This window comes from Lepus europaeus, chromosome 11 (genome assembly GCF_033115175.1).
Source record: "Lepus europaeus isolate LE1 chromosome 11, mLepTim1.pri, whole genome shotgun sequence".
In the NCBI taxonomy this organism is placed as follows: Eukaryota; Metazoa; Chordata; class Mammalia; order Lagomorpha; family Leporidae; genus Lepus; species Lepus europaeus.
This window is the reverse complement of record NC_084837.1, coordinates 107,322,392-107,348,086: the sequence shown is the minus strand read 5'-3', so window position 1 is coordinate 107,348,086 and position 25,695 is coordinate 107,322,392. Positions and strand designations below refer to the sequence as shown.

The 25,695-nt window shown below is 44.6% G+C and overlaps 1 protein-coding gene across 2 annotated transcripts in view; it reads right to left on the bottom strand.

Annotated features, from left to right (window-relative positions):
• ADAMTSL3 (ADAMTS like 3) overlaps window positions 1–25,695 on the bottom strand; it is a 390,931-nt gene that overhangs the window by 76,462 nt on the left and 288,774 nt on the right. For both annotated transcript variants that reach the window (XM_062206333.1, XM_062206332.1), the window contains exons 18-20: window positions 23,691–23,883; window positions 23,399–23,578; window positions 10,838–10,991 (exon numbers count right to left, since the gene is read on the bottom strand). In XM_062206333.1, coding sequence (XP_062062317.1) covers window positions 10,838–10,991; window positions 23,399–23,578; window positions 23,691–23,883 — 527 coding nt within the window. The remainder of the gene's footprint in view (window positions 1–10,837; window positions 10,992–23,398; window positions 23,579–23,690; window positions 23,884–25,695) is intronic.

The window sequence follows — 25,695 nt, the reverse complement described above, 5'->3', positions numbered from 1 at the left end:
GTATCTATTCCAAATTCAGCTTTCAAAAATGTCACACTAGCAGGTGGCAACTGGCCCCAGTGGGAGAGTTTACACCACAGGAACTGACAAAGACAACAAATGGTGTCTACCTGTCCCCCAGCTCATGTCACCTCAAAAGCTGGTTGCTAAATATTCTCAAACCTGTCCCTGTTCCTGTCCTTATGTCCCTCACTCTAGCCAGGCATCAGGAACCAGCTAAAGCTCACATCTACTCCTGAGATTTCCTCCTTCTTGCCTCTGCTCTCACCTGGGCATTTCCACATTCCCCAATCTCGACTCTGCCTGCAGCATTACAGTTATCAATGTGTCTGCACAGCTGTCAGAGGAAATGAACCAAAATCAAATCCGACCATGTCATTTTCTTCTCGCATAAAATATTAACAATTTAGCATGGGGTTCGAGGTCCTCCCTAGCTTTCTATTTTTCTTTTGATTTCTATTTATTTATTTTCATTTTATTTGAGGGAGAAAGAGAGAGGAGAGAGAAAGAGAGAGAGATTCTCCATCTGCTGGCTCACTTCCCAAATGCCGTCAATAGCTGGGGCTGGGCCAGGCCAAAGTCAAGTGCCCAGAGCTCAGTCCATGTCATTCACATGGGTGGCAAGGACTCAAATACTTGCGCCACCACTGCTGCCTTCCAAGGTGTGTATTAGCAGGAAGCTCGAATGAGAGGTGGAGCCAGGACTTGAACCAGGCGTGCTGATATGGATGTGAATCGCTCAAATGGCATCTTTACCAGTGTTCCAAATGCCCCCTCTCCCAACTCCTCCCTACCCAGCCCACCTTTCTGTTTAGTTAAAACCCATCTTGAACCTACATTCCAATCCTCTGCAATGGCTTCAAGTCCCCCCATACTACTCCATTTGACTCCCCCTACTTTTGTCTACACTGCTCTCCTCCCAACTACTCTGTCTCCTCCTCTGTGTGGACCTGAAGAATGGACACTTATCTTTCAGCCGTCTGCTAGAGATTTCTCCCTTTCTGGGTTTATTCCTGTCCTTTATCCACCTTCTGCTCTCTGAGTGAGTAAAAGAAAGGTGATACCCATGCTCTCAGATTCTGCAGATGGTGACAAGCCCAAGGGATGAGTGAGCCTGTGCATGGCTGGGTGGGTTGTGCTAACACCGGGATGGAGCTGTGTCGTGTTGTTCCTGACTTTTCAATCACCTAAGTGCAAGCCTGGTGCCTCCCCTCCCTCGACAAACCTGATCTCTTTGCTATGGGGAAAAATCAGAATTCTCCAACAAAACTCAAGGATCTTAAAAGCCAAGAGCCATGCTTAAAAAATATCTAAAATTGGTACCCTACAAATATATACGATCTATATGTGTCAATTAAAAATTATATATTATAGAATAAAATAACTAAAACATACAGCAAAAAAATCTAGAAACTGTATTCAGTTGCCTGATTGGACACCAAAGACAGGCAGATCTCTAACAGTGATGTGAGGATCATCCCCATCTGAGATATTTGAAAAGCAAGGGGCGGGGACACTTCATTATGAAGGACACTTTGGGGGTCTATGTACATTAAGAAACAAAAACACCCAGAGATACTGTGCACTCACCCCACAAAAGCTGATACCCTAATGAGCCAGAAGATATAACACAGGCTACCCTACTACCTACTTTCCTATCCTGAAGTTATAATAGGAATTAGAGAGAGGTGGTGATGACATGAAAGATAACTAGTAATTTTGAGCTGTCAGTATGCACCTGTCATTGTTTCTAATAACCCACGATTATCAGAACAATTCCCATGTTGCAGACAAAGAAGCTGAGGTACAGCAAGTAACTTGTGCAATGCCACACGATGAGGTCCTGGCAGAACCGCACAGTGTCACGGGACCTTTCACACATGAAGTGCCACTGAGCAAGCTTAGCAGGGAAGGTAGAGCTCAGGTTGATCCTTCAAGAACAGGAAGAATGTGAGTCACCAGCCATGGCACAAGTTTGAACTTGAGCTTGAGGTGTGGCTGTACAGGGGATGTTCATGGATGTTCATGGAGATGCAGGCAGAGGCAGTAATGGGACTATAGGGTGCACCTCTGGCCTCTAGGGGGAGCACAAGCTACCTTCCCCACACACCTTGGCCCCATTGCACAATGGTTAAAACAAAGAGCAAGGAAAGATTCATCTCTCCAAAGTGCACAGGTTTTACTCAAACCCAAGGCATCCCATGAAGGGAACATTTTCTAGAAGCGGAGCCTTGGAAGGGAACAGAGGTCACAGAACCACTGGGTTTGGTATTTCTTATCTTCAGACTGCCTTCCACAGTGGAGAAAGACTGCACATTTCCAATCTGGAGAGAGAAGGGGCAGATCTGAAGTGAAGGGGAGAGGAAAACAGATGGGTGCTACACTGTTGTACTGCTGATATTCCTAGTGGGAGAGAAGACATGTTCACAATGGGTACAAAGAAATCACTATCGCCCAGCTATATTTAGAGAGCATAAGTATCAAATATGTCTGGTCAGTATGGTGATATTCCCTTTAGTAAATTCAAGTAGCTCAGGCTAGGGACCATGGAAGAGCAAAGCAAAAAAAAAAAAAAAAGTCACTTGAAAAGCGATCCCTAGGTTGAAGAGAAACAGGGGATCATGGTGGGAGGTTAGGGAAGGGCAAGACCTTGCAATAGAGTTGGTAAAGTCAGTGCTAGAGAATGCCAGGTGAGAGGAGTGGATTCTAGAGCAAGTGCAGAAGGTTTGGGGACAACAGGGAGGTATGGGAGAATCAGGGGTTCAGTCACTGTGAGATGCAGGGAAGCACGGGAGAGCAGGAAGCTCGTTTTGGGTACCCAGTAACGTGCAAGTTGGAGGCATCACCATGCCAACGTGATGAGGTCAGTGGATTAGAAGGGGTAGGAAAACTGGGGTTTCAGTTGTTAGAAAGGCAGCTGGCTGTCCTGAATGTTGGCCAACATTGGAAAGGAAGAACAGACCTGGTGGAAGTGTATCTTGGAGAAAGGTAGACAGTGTTCAATAGGTTTCCACAACCTGCTATGGAAGGTTGGCTGAGGGCATTGTACATGCTGAGTATACAAAGACAAAGGGGCAAATTGTGCAGAGACAGCATGAGTCGGGAGCACGCCAATCTCCTCACGTGACCTTGATACAGTGGTGGGGAGAAGAGGATGCTACAGGAGAGAGAAAAAGAGCGTGGAGGGAGAAGCCAACCTTCTGCAAGCACGAGCCATCCATCAAGCAAAGCTGATGGCCTGAGGCCAGGCTATAGCTGAAGTGGAAGAGCCAGCTCAGGATAACTTGGCTGTGCAGGGAGTATGCATTCTTGTCTCTCATCTGCTTCCATGACCTACATATTTGGCAGGCTCAGGAGTAGGGTGGGGTAAAGGAGAAATAGCACTGTCTTTTTCCTGTGTGTGTTTTTTTTTTTTTTTGCATCCTAAAACTTATGCTTTTATCTTAATCATCATTGCATGCCATAATAAAGTATACCATCCCATACCACATCAGTGCCCTAATAATCATGATGTGTTCCTACATGCTACTCTGTTATTGGATTAGAGGAAGTTGCCAGCTTGAATCTGATTTCACTTTCCTCTAAGGCAGTTTACAATCTGGCCACATTGCCATGCAGCCATCCACACTGAATAAAAATCAAATAGATAAGCAGCTTGCTCGAAGCATGACAGTACACCATATGCCACGGGCATCCCTGGATTCTAGGAGATTTTAAATCTCGAAATTCTTAAGCTTTTGCAATCTCAAGAGTTTGAAAATATGGCCTCAGAGAATTCCCAGGGGGAAAATGTGTATGTTTTTCAGGAATTAATATACAGAGGCACTAAGAGCCCAAAGGCTCAGGAATCAGACCGTGGGCTAGCAGGCTGGAGGGTCCACCTGGCAGCCCTAAGGGCTGGGCAAGTCTCAGACCTTCTTCAACGTCTTGGACTCTTCATCTCTAAATAGGAAGAGTATCTGTTCACTGTACTGTTGGAGGACCAATGAGATAATGCATGCAAGGAACTGCACATAGTAACTGCTCAATAAATATTATTTTTATTTATCATTAATTTTTAAATTCTTAGCTGACACCTAAATGTAAATATTTATGGGGTACCATATGATGTTTTGATACGTGGATACATTGTATAGTGTTAAAACCTGAGTAAACATATCTATCTCCTCACTTACCATCTCTTTATTTTGAAAACACTCAATCCTCTCAAATACACAGTGTGCGACTGTTGTCTGTAGTCACCCTACTGTGCAGCAGAATGCCAGGCCATCTTTCTCCTATCACAACCCTTCCTCACCCCCTCCTCTCTCTTCTCAGCCTCTGGTAACCACCATTCTGCTTTCAACTTCTATGAGACAGATTTTTATTTTTTTATGCTCCCACATATAAGTGAGACAAGGTGATACTTGTCTTTGTGTGTCCAGGTTATTTCATTTTACCTAGTGACTTCCAGTTCCAGCTATGTTGCCACAAATGACAGTATTTTAACCTCTTTTATGGTCATTCCACTGAACATGGGGACCACACTTCCTGTATGCATTCATTGGTGCGTGGACACTTAGGTTGTTTTAATTTCTTGTTTATTGCAATAAACATGGCAGTGCAGAAGTCTCTTGAGCAAATTGATTTCATCTCCTTTTGATATATGCCCAATAGTAGCATGGCTAGATCGTGTGGCAGTTCTATTTTTAATGTTCTGAGGAACCTCCATACTGTTTTGCACATGGCTGTATTAATTTATATTCCAGTTAACAGTATGCAAGAGCTCCTGTTTCTCCACATACTTGCCAGCACCTGTTATCTTTTTGTGTTTTGGTAGTTGCCAATGTAACTGGAGTGAAGTGGTATCTCATGCTTTTAATTTGCATTTTCCTGATATTTAGTAATCTTGAATATTCTTTCATGCACCTGTAAGCCATTTATTTATGTATTTATTCTGAAAAAAATGTCTATTTATATCCATGGCTCATTTTTATTAGATTATTTGTCACCTCATTTTTGTTCTGCTAGTGAATTTTGTAAGTTCCTATGTATTCAAGTTATTAACCCCTTGTGAAATGTATAACTTGAAGGGGTTGATGCTGTGTCGCACTAAGTTAATCCTTGGCCTGCGGCGCCAACATCCCATATGGGCGCCGGGTTCTAGTCCTGGTTGCTCCTCTTCCAGTCCAGCTCTCTGCTATGGCCTGGGAGGCAGTGGAGGATGGTCCAAGTCCTTGGATCCTGCACCCGCCTGGGAGACCAGGAGGAAGCACCTGGCTCCTGGCTTCGGATCAGCGTAGCTCTGTCCATTGCGGCCATTTGGGGAGTGAACCAATGGAAGGAAGACCTTTCTCTCTCTCTCTCTCTCACACACTGTCTGTAACTCTGTCAAATAAATAAATAAAAATCTTTTTTTTTTTTAAAAGAAATGTATAACTTGCAAACCTCTTCACTTTGTTGATTTTTTCCTGTGAGTTGTAGATGCTTCTTAGTTTGATAAAAGTCCATTTATCTAGTTTTACTTTTGTTTCCTGTGCTTTTGGGGTCTGAGCCAAAAAATCCTTGCCCATCCCAATGTCCTGAAGTGTTTCCCCCATGTTTTCTTCCAGTAGATGCATAGTTTTAGTTCTGATATTTAAGTCTTTATTCCATATCGAGTTGCATTTTGTAGACAGTGAGAGAAAGGGATTCTCATTTCATCTTCTGCATGTGCATATCCACCTTTCCCAGAGCCACTTATTAAAAAGACTGCCCTTTCTTCAATGCATGTTCTTAGTGCCTCTGTTGAAAAATCAGTCAGCTCTCTGTTCTGTTGTTGGTCCATATGTCTGTTACTATGCCAATATTATGTGGTTTTAACTACTGTATCTTTGTAGGATACTTTGAAGTTAGGTACTGTAATGCCTCCTGCTTTGTTCTTGGTCAAGATTGCTTTGATTATTAGGGATTTTTTATGGCTTCATATAAACTTTAAGATTATAGTTATGAAAGAATGTTACAGGTATTTTAGTAGGAACTACACTGAATCTGTAGATTTTTTTTTTGGCCAATATGGACATTTTAACTAACAGTAATGAGTCTTCCATTCCATGAACATGGGATGCCTTTCCATTTATTTTTATCTTCTTCAATGTCTTTCATCTATGCTTCATAATTTTCCTTATAGAGATATATATTGTCTTTGGCTAAATTTACTCCTAGGCTTTTCAGTTTTATTTCTTATAACTATAGAAAATGACATTGCTCTCTTGATATCTTTTTCAGGTCATTTGGTGTATAGCAATGGTACTGATTTTTGAATGGTGATTTGTGTCTTGTAACTTTGTTGAATTTATTAGCTTTACCAGTTTTTTGGTGGAGTCTTTTGAGTTTGCTACATATTAAATCATGTAATCTGAAAACAATGACAATTGGACTTCTTCCTTTCCAATTTGCATGCTGTTTATTTCTTTCTCTTGCCTAATTGCTCTGGGTAGGATTTCTAGTACCATGTTGACTAAAAATGGTGAAAGTGTACATTCTTGGTTTTTTTTTTCCAGATTAGAGAGAAGACTGTCAGCTTTTCCTTTCAATATGACATTAACTATTAATTTGTTATATATGGACTTTACTATATTGCAGTAATTTTTTCTATGTCTAATATGCTCAGCTTTTATCATGAAGAGATTTTTAATTTTATCAAATGCCTTTTCTGACTCCATTGAGATGCTCACACGGTTTCTACCCCTCATTCTGTTGATGCGATGTAGCATGATCAATGACTGCATATATTAACCATTCTGACATCCCTGACATGAATCCCTTAATCCTATGCTCTTGGATTTGGTTTCCTGTATTTTGTTAGGGAACTTTGCCTCTGTCTTCATCAAAGATACTGCCTGTAGCTTTCTTTTGTTGTTGTTGTGTCCTCTGGTTTTGGTATCAGGGTAATACTGGCCTCCTCAAATGAGTTTGAGAGAATTCCTTCCTCTTCTATTTTTTTAAACACTTGAAGATGTGCTATAATTTCTGTTTCAAATATTTGGTAGGGTTTACAGTGCAGCCATTTGAACTTGGGCTTTTCTTTGATGGGAGACTTATTACTGATTCATTATTTTTTTAAAAAAAAGATTTATTTATTTTATTTGAAAGGTAGAGTTGCAGAGAGAGAGAGAGAGAGAGAGAGAGAGAGAGAGAGGTCTTCCATCCACTGGTTCACTCCCCAAATGGCCACAATGGCTGGAGTGGTGCTGAAGCCAGGAGCCAGGAGCTTCTTACAGGTCTCCCACATGTGTTCAGGGATACAAGGACTTGGGCCATCCTTCACTGCCTTCCCAGGCCATGGCAGAGAGCTGGATCAGAAGTGGAGCAGCTGGCACCCTTATGCAATGCTGGCACTGCAGGTGGTGGCTTCACTTACTACACCAGAGTGCTGGCCCCTAATTCACTCTTGCTACTCATTACAGATCTGCTCAGGTAGTCTATGACTCAATCTTGGTAAGCAGTGTTTTCCAGGCATTTGTACATTTCTTCTAGGCTATCAACTTTACATATGGTTGTTCATAATGATCGTTGGTATTTCTGTGGTGTGTTGTAGTGTCTTCATTTTCATATATCTGATTTTATTTATTTGAGTCTTTTTTTTCCTCACTCTAGCTAAGGGTTTTTCATTTTTTTTAAAAAGATTTATTTATTTATTTGAAAGACAGAGTTACAGAGAGAGGTAGAGACAAAGAGAAAGGTCTTCCATCCGCTAGTTCACTCCCCTGACAGCCACAATGGCCGGAGAAGCGCCCATCCGAAGCCAGGAGCCTGGAGCTTCCTCCGGGTCTACCACATGGGTGGCAGGGGCCCAAGGACTTGGGCCATCTTCTACTGCTTTCCCAGGCCATAGCAGAGAGCTGGATCAGAAGAGGAGCAGCCGGGATTAGAACTGGTGCTCATAATGGATGCCAGCACTTCAGGCCAGGGCTTTAAGCTGCTGTGCCACAGCGCTGGCCCCGGGTTTTTCATTTTTATCTTTTTGAAGAAAGAATTCTTTGTCCATTAATTTTCTATATTTTCTCATTTAGTGTCTACTTCCTTTATTTTTGTTCTGTATTATCTATTTTCTTCTACTAACTTGGGGGTTTGCTTTGTTCTGGTTTTTCTAGTTCCCTATAGTGCAGGTTTAGGATGTTTATGTGGGATCTTTTTGTATTTTGATATAGACACTGACTACTATAAACTTCTTTCTTAGTATTGCTCTCGCTGTATCCCGTAAGCTTCAGTATTTTGTATGTCCATTTTGATTTGTTTCAAGAAATTTTAAAATTTCTTTCTTAATTTCTTCCTTGATCCATTGGTTGTTCGGGAACAAGCTTTTAAATTTCTATTTGTATGGTTTCAATTTTTTCCTTGTTATTTCTTTCTAGTTTTTTTTTTTTTTTGCCTTGTAGTCAGAACAGATTCACCATATAATTAATATGTTTTTTTGTTGTTGTTGTTTTGCTTTGTTTCTCCAAGAAAGCAACTTGTAAAACTAGGTTTTACATACACAGACACACATACACACACATGTTCTTGAAAAACTTCATGGAAAATACATATTACGAAAAAAGCATGTATGGATTTAAAATTTTTTTGTACCAAAATGAACTTGTCTTTTAGTTCCATTTTCTGCAGGTTTTTCGAAGTCCTTATGTGTGTATGTATATATACAGTCATGTGCTCCTTAAGGAGAACGACATATTCTGAGGCATGTGTTGTTTGGTGGTTTTGCTGTTGTGGAAATAGCATAGAGTGTACTCACACTAACCTAGAGAGCACAGCCTGCCGCACAGCCAGGCTCTATGGTATTTCTACGAGCCTATTGCTCCTGGGGTCATGATGAAGAACAGGAGATTAAATCAAGCATAAAACACAAGGATGCAATGGGCAGACACGGTGAACACACGACATACGATGCTGCTGCTGCACCACATGACAAACCGCTTCTCAGGAAACTTTTATGTTGATAAATAAAAGGAGTATGTTCTATAATAAATACCTGAACCAGTAACATAGCGGTATTGGCCATTATCACATACTGTGTGCTGCACAACATCGTAGGGGCTACGTTTTCACAGGGCCAGCAGTGTGGCAGGCTTGTTTATACCAGCGTCACCACGGACAGGTGGGTGGTGTGCTGTGCTCTGATGTCAGATGGCTCTGACGTCACTAGGCACAGGCATTTGTCAGCTCCACTCTCACTTCAGGAGAACACCAAGGTTTGTCACTGATGGATATATTGTTACTGGGATATGACCTATGTGTGTGTGTGTGTGTGTGTATACTTGTATGTACAGTATACACATACACACATAATTTTCCCTATGCAGTGTTAAAATAAGCATTGTTCATCTCTGATTTTTTTCTACCGTAAGATGAGGAGGTTATCCGAGGCAATGGATGTTACAGCTGAATAACTAAACGAAACGGGAAACAGACCCAGACGCTGTTACTCCCCGTATGCTTGTCCCCACCTCGCTAGCCTACCTTCTCATCATCACTCTGCAGCCTGACTGTCATTAGCAGCACTGGTAACCCTCCACTCCTCTGTGTGAACCTCTGACATGCAACACACATACACAGGTACACACACACATTCCCCTCATGTTCCCTGAAAGTACAGGTGGATGCTACATGTGTATTAGCTTCGGCTACAGTGGAGCCACAGACATGCTTTATGGCAAGCTTATTATCTGTGTGACTACCATCGTAGCATAGCAGGTTAAGCTCCTCTTACGCCCCTGGCATCCCATATGGGCGCTGATTCGAGTCCCAGCTGCTTCACATCCTATTCAGCTCTTTACTAACGTACTTGGGAAAGCAGAGGAGGACGGCCCAAGTGCTTGGGTCCCTGCACGCACATGGGAGACATGGAGGAAACTCCTGGCTCCTGGCTTTGGCCTGGCCCAGCCCTGGATGTTATGGTCATTTGGGGAGTAAACCAGTGGATGGCAGGTCTCTTTGTCTCTCCCTCTCTCTCTCTGAAACTCTGACTTACAAAATAAATTAAAAAAAAAATCTTTAAATAAATAATTACGGCCGGCGCCGTGGCTCAACAGGCTAATCCTCCGCCTTACGACGCCGGCACACCTGGTTCTAGTCCCGGTCGGGGCACCGGATTCTGTCCTGGTTGCCCCTCTTCCAGGCCAGCTCTCTGCTGTGGCCTGGGAGGGCAGTAGAAGATGGCCCAAGGGCTTGGGCCCTGCACCCGCATGGGAGACCAGGAGAAGCACCTGGCTCCTGGCTTCGGATCAGCGCAGTGCACCGGCCGCAGTGCGCCGGCCGCGGTGGCCAATGGAGGGTGAACCAATGGCAAAAGGAAGACCTTTCTCTCTGTCTCTCTCTCTCACTATCCACTCTGCCTGTCAAAAAATAAAAAATAAAATAAAATAAATTAAATTAAATTAAATTAAAAAAGTAAAATGTCAAAAAAAATTGAAGAAGTGTCCAAATAGAGTTAGATCATGCTTTCATCCTTATTGGTATTAAATTATACACAAGACAAAACATGGGAACACAGAAAACTACTTAGTTCTTTGAGTAGAGTGAATCTAAATACCTTCCGAGTCTCGTGAGCCACGTAGCATTTCCGCTTACCTTCCACGACGAATGCTCATGAATTCTAAGTGGCAGAAGTCTTGGTGAAAGTGGAGGATCCAACTCCAAGTGAGGACGCCTACAAGGTGCATCTGCTGGGTGGGCGGACACTTCTTAAAGCTGCCTTTTCTTAGAACTCGGTCTTTCCCATTCTACCATTTGCTGCCTAAAACAATTCTGGATTCTGCTTGATCCCCTGTACTCACAGCTCAGAAACAAACTGACCGGAATCAGCAGGTCACATACTTACTGCCGCACGCAGGCATCTGGCAAGCCCGGACGAGCGGGAGCCCCGGCAGACCCCGGCACATCACCTCACTGAGGACCACGCGCCGGCCCTTGGCTGTCAGCCTCTGACACACCTGCTTCCTCCTCTGGGTGCCGGCACCGCAGCTGACGGAGCACTGCAATGAGAATTGTGCAGGCATCAACGGGGTGTGAGCGGGCAAACCCAGCCAGCAGCCCCAGAGCCTCCCGGGGAGGGGTTCAGCAGGGGCCATCAGCAGGAAGCCATTTCCCAGGCTGGGGTCTCACAGAGGATACCCCGAGCTGCGTTCTGCTCTCCACTCCCCCTCTTTCTTTCTCTTCACCTCCCTTGTTTGCTTCTCTTCTCCTTTCTCTCCTTTTCTTTTTCATTCTGCCCTGCCTCCCTTCCTCCCTCCTCCCTTCCTTCTCTCTTTTTCTCTCTCTCAGATTCTCTCTGCGATCCCAGTAATTCATTGTCATGGGACTTATTTTCCTGGTATTATGACATATAATTTATCTAATTTTTATTAGATATTTTATGCCATTTATTTTTAGCTATTTATATGGCAAAATGATTTTTAATTAAAAAAGAAACTCATCCTCATTGCCAAGAATCCAAGAGACAGAAATGTATAAAAAGATTTTTTAAAAAATCAATCCAACTCCTACACACAAAGTAGCTTTCATTATGTGCACATGTAATCTTAATTCAAACATCCAATGCAATTTTATTAAGTACATTAGAAAAAAGAAATTAAAGTAAAAGGAATTGCTGAATGTCTTTTTTTAACCTTGTTTACATTCCCAAAAGAACACTCTAAAGAAAGAAGATTCAAGAAACCAATAATGCATTTGGCTAGTGACGGTTTTTTTTTTTTTAAAGATTTATTTATTCACTTGAAAGGCAGAGAGGGAAAGAAAGAGAAGGCCTTCATCCTCTGGCTGACTCCTCAAATGTCCACAGCCGCTGGGGTCAGGCCAGGCTGCAGCCAGGAGCTGAAACGCCATCAGGGACTCCCACACGGTGGCACGAGCCCAAGTCATCTGCTGCTGCTTTCCCAGGTGCATCAGCTGGGAGCCGGATCGGAAGGGGAGCAACTGGCACTTTCATATGGGATGCCGGCCTCACAGGCCATAGCTTAACTCCCTGGGCCACCATGCTGGCCACTGGTTAGTGATTTTTTTTTTTTTTTTGATGATACACTTGGACTTGAGCGAGTAACTGCATCTTGCTGACTAGGAAGGATGAGCAAATCAACACACTACCATTTGCTCGCCAGCTCCTCTCCAAATTCCCAATTAGCTTTCATTGTATCATTTAGATAATGTCAAATTTCTGATATTTATCTTCTGTTCCGGATTGTAGCGGCTAGCTGATTAGTCTTGCGTATTTATGCACCTAAAACGAATGCATCACTCATATTCCATCTTGCTGACACATCTCTGGATTTGAGGCGTCCTTGTGTCTCATCCTGACCCTACAGGGTTTTCCAGAAAGGCTCATCAGAATGGCACTCTTTGGCTGCCTGTCTGTTGTCTTTCTCCACAAAGAACAACAGGACGAGAGAATTCATGGTCCTTGTACATTCTTTTTCTAAGAACTGTGCGCCTCCTGTGCCACTGTCTCGCACAGAACACTCCTCTTTAGAAGGCTGAGGCCCAGGAGGGAGTTTTTGTGGTTTGTCCGTCTTGCCTTTTTGCTCGGAAGCTCTTGGATTCTTTATCTGTGAAGTCTGGCAGCTCACACACGCTGTGCCTCAATGGACCAGGTTGTCTTGGCACATGTGCTATTGTCACTCGCAGATAAAAGTTTTTATGAAGGGGAGCTAAATTCCCCTAATTCATCTCCAAATATTGTTCTGCCCCATTCAGTTTGTTCTTCTCAACACCAGTTCAGCTTAGGTCTGCTGTCCCTCAATTACCTGTCACATCCAACATCACTTCTAACAGCCGGTCTGACATCACTGCTCTTGTTTCCACGGCTTTGATATAGTCTCTTCCAGCCATGAGCTAGGGCAGGTAACATCAGTTTTTTGTCTTCATCACCATCACCAACTCTCTTATTTTCCATACACATTCATATCTGTGTTTGGATTTTGGCATTGGATTGGGTGGTGGGACTAAGACAAGAGCCTTTTAAACAACTGGCTCACTGTGTGATAATTCAGCTGCCTCCTGGCCTTTGCATACCTTTCCTTGGTACGAGGAGACACGTTTCCCTCTTTAGCTCTGTCTGCCCATGGTTCTGCAGGGACATCCTGGGTCTTTTCCGGGTCAGCTCATATTTCTCCATGTAGCCTCTGGACTCAAGTGCCTTGGGACTGCGACACTTTGTCTGCACTCCGCTTGGCCCTGGAGGAAGTACTAGTGAAATACCCTCGGCCTCCCTTCTCAATTTGGTCCAGATTTAAGGTCTTTGGCAGGTGTGTTTCATAATTTATAGTTTTGGGATTGTGGCCATTTCATTGTTCATTGAAGACAGAGTGTTCTCTTTCTTTCACTCTCTTTGGGGGTTTTTGGTCGAGTTTCAAAGGAGGAAAATGGAATTGAAAAATGTCTTTATCAAGATGCTTAACAGAAATCTCTAATTACTATAATTTTTCTTCACAGAGGAAAGCTTTTTGCAGGCTTTCAAACAGATATTTTAAAATTACTATTTCTCAAATTTTCATTTTTTTAACCAAATCAAATCTAGGCGTCTGCCACACAGTAAAAATACTTTCAATTTTGGTTCATGTAACAGAGTGGTTAGACAACTGCCAATCACTGCTCACAACACATCTCTTATGACACCCATTTGACCTGTTTTCCCCATTATGAGTGGTAGGCTGTCTCTGGACAAAGGTCGTATGTGACTTTGTGTTTGCCAAGTTCTTTCTTTATTATTTTTTATTTATTTATTTATTTATTTTTTGACAGGCAGAGTGGACAGTGAGAGAGAGAGACAGAGAGAAAGGTCTTCCTTTTTGCCGTTGGTTCACCCTCCAATGGCCGCTGCGGCCGGCGCATCGCGCTGATCCGAAGCCAGGAGCCAGGTGCTTCTCCTGGTCTCCCATGGGGTGCAGGGCCCAAGCACTTGGGCCATCCTCCACTGCCCTCCCGGGCCATAGCAGAGAGCTGGCCTGGAAGAGGGGCAACCGGGATAGAATCTGGTGCCCCAACCAGGACTAGAACCCAGTGTGCCGGCGCCGCAAGGCAGAGGATTAGCCTATTGAGCCACAGCGCTGGCCAATGTTTGCCAAGTTCTAAGTAAGACAGCCATCAGACCATGTTCACAGTTCACACACAGGGAGGGTGACAGAGTCGATTCTTTTCATTACTACCCACAAAGCAACTTACACTAGAGCTTCTCTTAGGGTTTATTGTACAGACATCCAGTAGATTCCTCAGGAAACAACACACCCTGAAGTCTTAGATCTTCACAACTGTCTGCGGGCTTTAAACCTGGAGGTCGACTTGGTAGAATATAACAACTGTGTCTTCCATGATCTTTCCCTTCACTATCTTAAATCTGGGGGTGGGCATTGACACCATGGTTAAGATGTTGTTTGGGGCAAGCGCTGTGGCTCACTTGGCTAATCCTTCGCCTGAGGTACCAGCACCCCGGGTTCTAGTCCTGGTTGGGACGCCGGATTCTGTCCTGGTTGCTCCTCTTTCATTCCAGCTCTCTGCAGTGGCCCAGGAAGGCAGTGGAGGATGGCCCAGGCCCTTGGGCCCTGCACCTTCATGGGAGACCAGGAGGAAGCACCTGGCTCCTGGCTTCAGATTGGTGCATTGCGCCAGCAGTAGCAGCCATTTTGAGGGTGAACCAACGGAAAAAGGAAGACCTTTCTCTCTGTCTCTCTCTCTCACTGTCTAACTCTGCCTGTCAAAAAAAAAAAAAAAAAAAAGATGCTGTTTGGGAGGTCACTGGAGTGTCCAGGTTCAAGTTCCAGCTCTGCTTCCAATTCCAGTTTCCTGCTAAGGCACACCCAGGGAGGCAGCCGGTGACAATGGGTACTAGGGTGCCTGCCACCATGTAGAGACTAGGAGGGAGTTCTAGGAACCTGGCTTTGGCCTGGTCCAGCCCTGGTGGTATTAGCATTTCGGGAGTGAGCCAGCAGATGAAAGATCTCTCCATCTGTCTCTTTCAAAAAACAACAGAAAGTATTAAATGTGTTGCTCCATTGTTTTCTGGTATACACTGGTATTGTCAAGAAGTTGATGCCAGTATGATTTTTCTTCCTCAGCAACTGACTTGCTCCTTCTTGCCTACATGCACAAGTACATTTTTTCCTTTCATTAAAAGCCAGTAGTTTTAATAGAATATGTCTTGATCTTGGCCATTCTGGATCAATTTTTGTAGGCTATATGCAATGCCCTTTTGACATGGAAAATTGAAGTTTTTTTATTTATAGTTTGGTTCTTCTGCATTGTTTCAGTGGTTTTCTTTTCCTGGGACTTGATATTCATAGGACTTTCTTTCCCTCCCTTTTATTTCTGTCCCCTTTCACTTGACTACTTTTTACTACTCTGATTCTCTTCAGTTCTCTCTTCCTCTGTGTGCCTGATGGCACTGTCTACATCTGCTCATTCCCGGGTTCCCCCTCCTTTAGCCTGTGTTCTGCAGATTTTCCCCTTCCTTTCCTCAATCTCATTTCTGATGTGTTTCCATAGATTTCTTAGTTTCTTCCAGCTCATTTTGTCATATGAAGTTACATTTCCATCTGCTTCCAGACCACATTTCATTACGTTGGTGTCTTATCACAGTGTGGGGTCTGCTGAGGGTCCCGCTCAAATAACTGGACCCACATGAATGGCAGGGACCCAACCTCGGTGGTCTTCTGTACCTCCAGGAAAGGAGGGTGTAAGGGGCGGAGTGTCGGGGTAGTCATTGTCACTGTGAAGGGATCCCTCCTCCAGAGGTGAGAAAGGAGTCTTCGACAATTTGGCACAGTTCTAAGATTTGCATCTTCTAGACTCCCCAACGTGGAACAATGCCTTTGTTTAGCCCTTGAGTTCCTGCTCACCTGGGATGATGACTGTGACACTCTTGCCCAGCTACCTGGGAAGTCCGTTCTGGTGCTCTCTGGTCTTAAGGCTGGGGCTGTGTGATCGTCCTTGCACTCGGCCACACTCTGCAAACTCGAGTCCTCTTGCAGTTTCACACTCTGGTCTCGGGTCTACTTCCCTTGGCAGCAGGATTACTTCCTTGTCGTGGTACTGATTGATTCCCATGCTCCATGGCTCTTGGTCTTGTGTCTTCCTTTTCTTAGCTCTGCCTGGCTGCTGTGTTTGTGGTTTCTGCACACCGTCTCCTGTTGTGTGGCTTGGCCTCATTCACTTCTATTACTTTTGCTGTTAAAGTCGTCTGTGTTTTCTTTCTTTTCTCTGGCAAGGGCAATTGCTCTGTTGGTTTTCTAGTAAGCGCTTTGGGAATATTAAGTAACTTTGTGACCACCATGACTCTGCCTCACCAAAAGCCTCCTCATTATTTTATTTAAAGAACAGAAAGGCACAGAGAGAAAAGAATATGGACAGACACACATACACACACAGAGATTTCCCATCCACTGGGTCATTCTGCACATGGCCCCAACAGCCACGGCTGGGCCTGGACAAAGCTGGGAGCCAGGAATGCATCCCACATGAATGGCTGGTACCCAACCTCGACAGCCATCACCTGCTGCCTCTGAGGGTGTGCGTCACCAGGAAGCTGGACTGGAAGCAGGGGAGCCCAGGAACGCAAACCAGGTCTTCCAGTTAAGATTCCAAGTGGAAACTTAACCACTATGCCAAACACCCATCCCCTCCTAGTAATTTTTAAAGAAAATACTGTTGAGATATCATAGTACTCATCTCCCATGGCTCCCACCGCCACTTACGTGTGGTGATTCCCATAATTATAACTTTGGTGTAGATCTCTACTGAGCTATAATTCTTTATTGATTCCTTTATAGACTCTCACATGTTTCAAAGCTATACCCATTTTATCTCCCTTTTATGTCACCTTCTGAGCATGCTTCTTCTATCATTAACTTGAAAATGAAAGTCACCTGTCCATTACTTTTCCAGGACAGAAATATGGACTACTTCTCCCTTTCGCTTATTTCCTGTCAATTCCATTACCTAATAGGTCAGTTACATTTCTTGCATGTGTTTCAAAAGCTATCTACTATTCTCTATCCCAACTGCTTAATCATCTCTCACTGGTTGTATTAAAATCTTTATCTGCAAAGTCTCTCAAGCTCCAGTTCCTTCTTTCTCTAATACTGCTGCAGCCAGAATTGTACAACTATAGCTCTGCATTTGATGTCCCTATTCAAACTTCATCCACTCTACCTTCGGTGATCACAGAGATAATCCAAATACCCAAAGTCTTTCCCAAGCTGGTTGAACCCTCCTCTTTGCATTTCACACAAGTCTGCACTGTTTGAAAGGCATACAGAGAGTAAAAAAGGAGACAGACAGATCTTCAAATGCCGCAACATCCAAGGATAGGCCGGGCCAATCCCAGGAGCATAGAACTCCATCCAGGTTTCCCACACAGGAGGCAGGAACCCAAGTACTTGAGATATTTGATGTCTGCTAAAGTGTGCATTAGCAGGAAGCTGGAAATCAGGAGCAGAGTTGGGACCTGAACCCAGGGACTGACACCACTGTACCAAACACCCACCGCTGTAGTCATTTTTAATTAGCATTGCCTATAACACTTTCCTGGAATTCAGGGAGACTTAGATGTTTTCCTTAAATTTTCTCATAGCTATGCATGTGGAACACTTTCATTGGACTTTTTTTTTTTCTACACAATAACAAACACTATTTCATCTGCTTGCCTGATTAAACTATGAGTTCCCTGAAGACAGCATTCTTGTTTAGTCCATTGTTTTGTGCCTGGGGTTATCAACACAGCAGCATTCTGCAAATGTCTGTGGATTACATAATTGAGCACACAGGGCTGTGGAAATAGGCACAGACAGTTGAATGGAAGCTTTCACAAGTCTCTTTCCTGAAGCCAGTGTTTGCCAAGCACCAAGTCAGGTGTCTGTACATACAGAAATGGTTCTTTCTCTCTGGCAGCTACAATCCAGTCAAGATAGTGAGGTGTATTCATATTGTAAGTGTGTGTGTGTGTGTGTGCGCGGGGCGATTTAAAATATGCAGAACGGGTACGAGTGTGTGGACTTGAATGCACAGAGTGTGGTTTGAATGAGTTAAAGTATGAGTAAACTGTCAGATTGCATCCCAAAAGACTGTTATTCAAGTAGAAGAGTGACTATCTACATTGTGACTGGTAATAAGAAACTCACAATCAAGACCACAAAAATTGTAATAAAAGAATGAAAGTTCTATAACAAACCTATAGAGTTGGCTATTCTTTTATTTACAGGAGATACGTCTGAATGAAGAGTTCATGCTTTTGGATCAAAGACCTTGGATAAAGACCAAACTAAATCTGCAAGATTAGGGTCGAGAGAGTGGTTTGTCAAACAGAGAGCTGCTATCCCTTGGCCCCAACAAACACCACTTATGAAGATAAAGATAAGAAAATGTCTTAGAGAAGCCCAGCCAAGCCTCTTAGGCTTTGTTGAAAGGAGTGCAGAGGTTAGAATTTCTTGAAAGCCTTTCTATCTTAAGCACCACCAATGGGTTGAAATCGTGTGTGTGTGTGTGTGTGTGTGTGTGAATAAACCTGTCCTGCATTTGCATGCTGCTAAATGTTTCACAACAGGTTCCTTGGGGGAAAGAATGCTGATTGTTTTTCCATCGTCTGTGGTATGAACACTCCCATCATTGCTGATTTTAAGCTATCCACCGGATGTCACTGAGCACAAGCTGGGAGGGGATCGTAACCGGCTCTCCCCAGCCAATGAGAATTGGCTCCAACACACTATTGCCTTCATGAGTCATAATTAATAAATGCATTAAAAAACTGGAAGGCCATATTAGGACATCCACATATCCTGGACAGAACTTGAGCCATTATTTGTAAAAATTTCTCAATGATAGTACTCTTTTCTTGTTTACTTCGTGTATGGATATGTATTTCAAGAATTGAAGAGCTGGAAGGCATAGGTAAATGAATATAGGAAGTGCATAAGTCAGAGATAATTACAAGTATTTGGAAGATAGTGGTACACTGATAGAGACAGGAAGCAGGCTGGGGAAGGTGCTCCAAAAATTTCATGGGAAAATACAATGAAAAGTTTATTGTAGTGCAAAAAATTGAAAGTTCCATATATAGCTCTTCCATAATATGCATTTCCATGAATTTTCTGAGGATCCCATATCTGCAGAGCTGGGGATGTGGCATCTATTCCTAGAGTTGGAGACTCTCCTGCAGACGTTAAAGAAATTAGGACACAGAATCAACCACAGAGGAAAAAAAAAGCAGTGCAGATCGAAGGGTCAAATATATATATAGAGTTGCAAGAAGACAAGCTAGCAGCAAAGATGCAGTCAGATTTGCAGGAAAAAGAACTAAAGCACCAAGAAATACCAAAGGAGAAAGATGAAGGTAGACAGAATGGTCAAATGTTTCATCAAAGTGTAGAGAATACAGCATGAGGATTTCAGCCCAGGGATAGGGGCACCAAACAGGTGTAGTCTGTGGATCACAAGACTCTCCGTTTGGGAAGACTGCGTGCATGAGCCAATGGTCCTTTCTTGCAACTTGATAAACTGTGGGTAAGAATTAAAGGCTCCCTTCTGCCTAAGGCTTGGTCCAGGTCCAGGAATGGAAGCAAAGTGCTGAGCCAGTGATGGACAAACCTCAAACATGCCGTGAACAGAACGAGTGTTGGGACAAGAAGACTACTGGGCCAAGAGGACCAGCTCCGTGAAGAATGGAGGTCCTGGCACAGCTCCTCAGCCATTCAGCGTCCAGGTTAGTGGGCAGTTTTAATGTGGGGAGACTTCATCCAGAACCACAAAATGGATGACTGCCCCCAAGTGAGCCATTCTGCAGCAGAACTACCCATCTGGCAGGAAGCTTTAGGGAATGGTGGCAATTTGGTGCCAGAGTTTCTGCCAACACAAAGCAGCTCTGAAATGGGGGGAAATTTCAGCTAATGGAGAAGAACTGAGCCCAGCAGGAAACCCAAAGTGCCGGGCAGCAGGACGTGTGCCCGATTGGACTGAATCTGGCTTTGGGAGTCCCAGGCTGACTGCGGCTCTGCCTTCCTGTACACGCACGCACACCTGGTGCTCCTACCAGTCGGGAGTTCCAGTTGTGGCTTTGGCTGGAGGTGACAGGGTGTCTTGGTTGAGTTGAAGTCTTGGTATAGGAGAACTTGCTCCTTGCTCGGATGCATGGCTGCCTAGGAAATTGACTGCCTTGGGTTCCATCCAGATCACGTGATTAACCTCTTTTTTTGTTTCCTCCTCTTGTTTTTTTCCCTGCAAAAACTCCTTTCATTGAGTGATTCACCTCTCTTGCTTTTAGCAGGTCTGAGCTTTTCAGAAGAACACTTCAGCTCCACGTGGAATTGTCTCTGACTTTGAAGACTCTTAAGGAAGAGTGGTGGGGCTCTCTAGGGTCCAGGGACCTTCCCAAAATCACTTAGCCACTGGCCTCAAGGACAGCATATGCCAGATGAGAAGACCATATGGATGCCCAGGAAGTAGCTACCCTCTGAGATATAATAACTGTGAGTGACAAGTGGGGGGTTGCTGTGTGATGTTAGGGAGTGGAAGACTTCCCATAGGAGGAAGCTCAGAGCTGCACCCAGGATGAGAGGGCCACAACAAGAGCAAAGACAGGAAGACAAACACAAGACTGCATGGCAATGATGTGGCTTCAGTCTCCCATAACTGGTAGAAGCACATTCAGTTTGTCCCTGAGAGAAAGGACCAGGAAGGAAAGCAATGGTGTCACCATGCATCTCCACTCTAAAAGGTCAATGAAGAGAGGTTTTTCCAGAAGATGAGACAAGAGGGAACTGTAAAGTTCATAGCAGAGGTATTTTATGGTATGATAGTGGCTTCATTTGCTCCCTGGCTGCATCCAGAAACAAGTGCCCATTCTTCCAACAACCCCTGCCCACTCCCTCAACTCTACTCTTCTTGACTCTTCCCCCTGAGCTAAGGCAACAACTGCTCTAAGAGATCATTGCTTATGGACTAAGCAAGCCAAGCAAGGGTGAAGGGCAGGTAAGGAAATGCTTCTCCAACTTTAGTGTGCACCCAACCAGGAGGATCTGGTTGAGAGGCAGACTCTTTCCTTAGCTCTGGGTGGGACTTGCGAGTTCGCATTTCTTCCAGCTCCCAGCTGATGGCCACCTGATTGGTCCTCTGCCACACCAAGTGTATAAGGAAGCAAAGCGTTCACAATGCCATTCGTTCCTTCAGCAATGGCATGGCCCCTTCCCTGCTGTAGCTCTGGCCTCAACCTTTCAGAGATAGCAAGTGAATTCTTCACCTGTAACAACTGCCTACCCACCAGTCGGGTACCCTCCTCTCTAACCTGTGCCCAGATCCCCTGTTTTTGACCCAGTCTCAAAGGAGTTTCCAAAGGAATGATTGTGCCTTGGAGCCCATGTTGCTCCTTGTATAAGTAGGAGGGGAAAGAAAGCCAACCAGCTTCTGTTCACAAAGCTGATGTCTACCTTTCTTTCCCAGCCTAGGCTGAAGACGTTGTCTGTCCTGGAACGGCCACGCCTCTTAGTTTAGGACCCGCCTGGAGGAACAGACAGTCCTCCTGTCCCTCATGTCACTGACTCCCAGGGGAGAATGTTGGCAAGTGGCATCATCTCCAGTTCCCTGTAAGGTGAACAGAGGAAGTGGAATACACTTCAACCTACAGCCAAAAATGTGGACTTGCCCTCATGGTGGGCGGGAAGGCCCGACTCCGGTAGATGCTTCCAGCCCAACTTTCTTACATTATTGTAACAATAACTGTAGTTAGAGAGAGGAACATGGGAGCTCAGAGAGGTCAGGAATTTCAAACAGGAACACTCACCTTGTAGGCTTTAAAACTCTTGCTAGTGCATGGAAGATGAGAGTGCACACCCTTTGTACTAAACTTGGGTCATACAATCTTGGGTTTGAGACCTATCTCCACCCTTGGGAAGTTTTTCTTTCCTTCCTTCTTCCCTCCCTCCCTCCCTCCTTCCCTTCCTTCCTTCCTTCCTTTCTTTTTAAAGACTTATTTATTTATTTATTTGAAAGGCAGAGTTACAGAGAGGCAGAGGCAGAGAGAGAGAGAGGTCTTGCATCCACTGATTCACTCCCCAAATGGCCACAATGGCCAGAGCTGGGCTGACCTGAAGCCAGGAGCTTCTTCCAGGTCTGCCATGCAGGTGCAGAGGCCTAAGCATTTAGTCCATTTTCTACTGCTTTCCCAGGCCATAGCAGGGAGCTGGATTAGAAGATGAGCAGCAAGGACTTGAACTGGTGCCCATATGGGATGCCAGCATTGCAGGCAGTGGCTTTACCCACTATGCCACAGCACCAGCCCCTAGGGGAGGTTTCTTAATCTGAATAAATGAACCTATGCTTTCTCATTGAAGAGATGGAGACGCCATCTGCTCCCAGGGTTGCTGTGGTATGAGATGAGGGTGGCAGATCATGACTGTGCCCGATACTGAACCCGAGGACTTGGGGGCATTCTGGGAATGCCACTTACTGCCCTGTCTTATTTCTTGAGGTTACTTCTGAGGCTGCAGCTGGCTCTCTACATCTGGCGGCTGGGACTTGAGATTACAAAACGCTGATAACATAACTGATAAGATGCCTCGATTATCTACTTCAGAATCTGTGCTAAACCTCAGTTGAGGGTGCAGCCAAGGGCTGGAATCGGGGTGAAGGACTGGGATAAAAGTACTGTCCGCTCAAGAAAGGCTACTCTGGCTAACTTACACTTGATTCTTCAACAACAGGACTTAGAAGATTCTGAGCAAGCAGGTGACTTGACAGACAGTGGTAAGAATACTATGGGATGTCAAACGGTCTGGAGATGGGAGAGGGATACAGAAGCAGGGAGATCAAGTGGGCAATGTAATTACAATAGAAAGAAGTCTTGGACTAAAGTCGAAAGGAATAGATTCTGTGCCTACACGGCTAGCTATGGGAGCCCAGGCAGCTTATGTAAGCTGCTGAGGTTCAATCTCTCCTGTACAAATGACAAAGCTTCATTCATGACTAGGCTGTGTTTTGGCACGCCTACACTGCAACAATGTTCTAAAAGTCTACTTCCTGCACTAATCCAAACTTTTGATGATAAAGGATAAAATTAGCCAGGTGTGGAGACAAAACCTGGAAGGAGAGAAGGTGTGGAAGCTGTTCAGAAAGTTGAAAAGACAAGATTTAATGATTAATTCCATAAGAGAGGGTACCAGGAAGAGAGGAACCAAGACTTTGAGTTTATCCTTCCAGACTGTGGTGCTGTTAGTTCCAGGAGGGACTGGTTTGGGAGAGAGATGATGAAAGCCGTTTAAACAATATGAAGTCAAAGCTGAAAATAAATCATCGTGTTTAGGTATGGACACTTGCCCAGCCCTAGGTGTGTGCGGGAGCCTCCTACGCACCTCACAGTAACCCCAGCCTCACCCTGCGGGATACTTAGGGACTGACACACAAACCCTACCTGGGACCAGTTTCCTGCAGCTAAATGTGGCGGGCAGTCCGTTCTGGCACAGGACTTGTGAGACGACGCCTTGGGCCCTGGGCACAGCTCATCCGAGAGGTTCAGAAAGCTGCCATCCGTCAGCAGCTGCCGACAGGCGACCCTCCGGTTCTGAGTGCCCCCGCCGCATGTCCTGGAACACTGGGGAGACGAGAGAAGGTGAGGCAGGGGCTCAGCGGGCTTTGTGCCGGTGCCACGCGGGATTCTCAGCATCACAGTCGCAGTGAGCCTCGGTATCCCCAGGCTGCCCTACCTGTCGCCACTCTTCAATGTGCCAGCTGGGGGGGCAGTCGAACTGATTGCAGGCTCGTAAGGCGTGGGGCTTCTCCTCCCTGCACTCCTCAGGAGCAGCAGGCGATTCCTCGGGATGAAGGCAGTACACGTCTCGGGTCTGGATGCCAACGCCACAGGTCGCTGAGCAGGGTCCCCAAGTGCCCATGTGCCACCTATGCCAAAATCAAGCGGGGACAGTTGAACAATGAGACAACGGGCAACAATCAGGTCACGAACAAGTTCAGGTTCTTTTCTGGATGTCCAGACTCCAGAATCCATATTCAGATTCTGCAGCCCCAACACCTACACAGGACATAGTACAGAAAGCCGAGAAATGCCAGGGAAGAGTTAAAAGATCTTACTGGGGAAGGCCACAGTGAAAAGGTTTATGGGGCCAGCACTGTGGCAAAAGGAGCTAAGCCCCTAAGCCATGGCCTGCAAAGCCAGCATCCCTTATGGATGCTGGTTCAAGTCCTGGCTGCTCCATTCCCTGCTAATACTCCCGGGAAGGCAGCGGAAGTTGACCCAAGTGCCTGGGCCCCGGCCACCCACATAGGAGACCTGGATGGAGCTCCTGACTCCTGGCTTCAGCCTGGCCCAGCTCTGACCATTGTGGCCATCTGGGGAGTGAACAAGAGGATAAAGGAGAATAAAAGCATTCTCTCTCTCTCCGCCCACCCTCTGCCCTATATAACTCTGCCTTTCAAATACTAATTTTTTTAAAAGTTCTTTAAAAAAAAAATAAGGAGCAGGTTTGTTCCCCCTCCTGTCCTACCACCATATATCAAATGTAGAATCTTGGTTTCGTTTTGGGCGGAGTCCCAAGGCAATGGTGATTCATGTAGGTGTCAAAAGAGATTTCAAATGCTTGAAAGCACACTTCAGGGAATCTTTAGGGCACCTGGGCTCATTATCTGGAATATCCCTAAGAAAATTCTTTTATGCTAACGTTGGGTTTATAACATATGTATGTAATGTGATTCCTGTCCAATAAGATCTTGGAAAAAATCAGATTTTCTCATGAAACATCTGTGAAAATGAACAGCCAGGCAGCTGCTTTCCATGCATGCTTCCAAGCTGCCCTGAAGGAAGACTCCTCCACTTCACTCGCCCACCAGAAGCCAAGGAGAGCAGCTAGTCTTCTATACCCATAACAACCCGGGACGGTATCACGCTAAAAAGTCTCTTCTCATCTGATGGATGAGAAATTATACATGATGCTATTGTAATCTGGGCAAATTAAACTTTTAGCACACATGCATTCTTAACTAGTCACTGGAGAGATATACCATGAGGAAACAATTTTAAAATACTTAAACATGTACCTAAGAGGATGTTGGCTCAAAGATGGTTTGTAATACCAAAGAAAAAATTAAATCGACTTTTATAAATTGCAAGGAAATCACCAAATGTTTAACAATAAAGGACAAAATAAGGTCTATTCATACAGAACATGAATCATGAAAATAATAAAGCAGATATATAGTTATTAATATAGAAATATCCATACATTCATGCTGTATTTTTTATTACAAAAGAAAGGCAGGTCATAAAACCATGTATATGGTATATATTTTTATATATTTATTAGTGTATACAGAAAAGAAATTTGGATAGTTATACATTGAAATGTTAATAGTGATAATATCTAAATGATAGGTTTTTTAAAAAAGATTTATTTATTTATTTGAAAAAGTTACAGAGAGGCAGAGGCAGAGAGAGTGGTCTTCCATGCACTGGTTTACTACTTTGATGGTCACAATGGCTGGAGCTGTGCTGATCCAAAGCTGGGAGCCAGGAGTCTCTTCTGGGTCTCCCACGAGGGTGCTGCGGCCCAAGGACTTGGGCCATCTTCCACTGCTTTCCCAGGCCACAGCAGAGAGCTGGATGGGAAGTGGAGCAGCCAGGACTCAAACCGGCGCCCATATGGGATGCCAGCATTTCAGCCTGCGGCTTTACCCACTATGCCACAGTGCCGGCCCCAA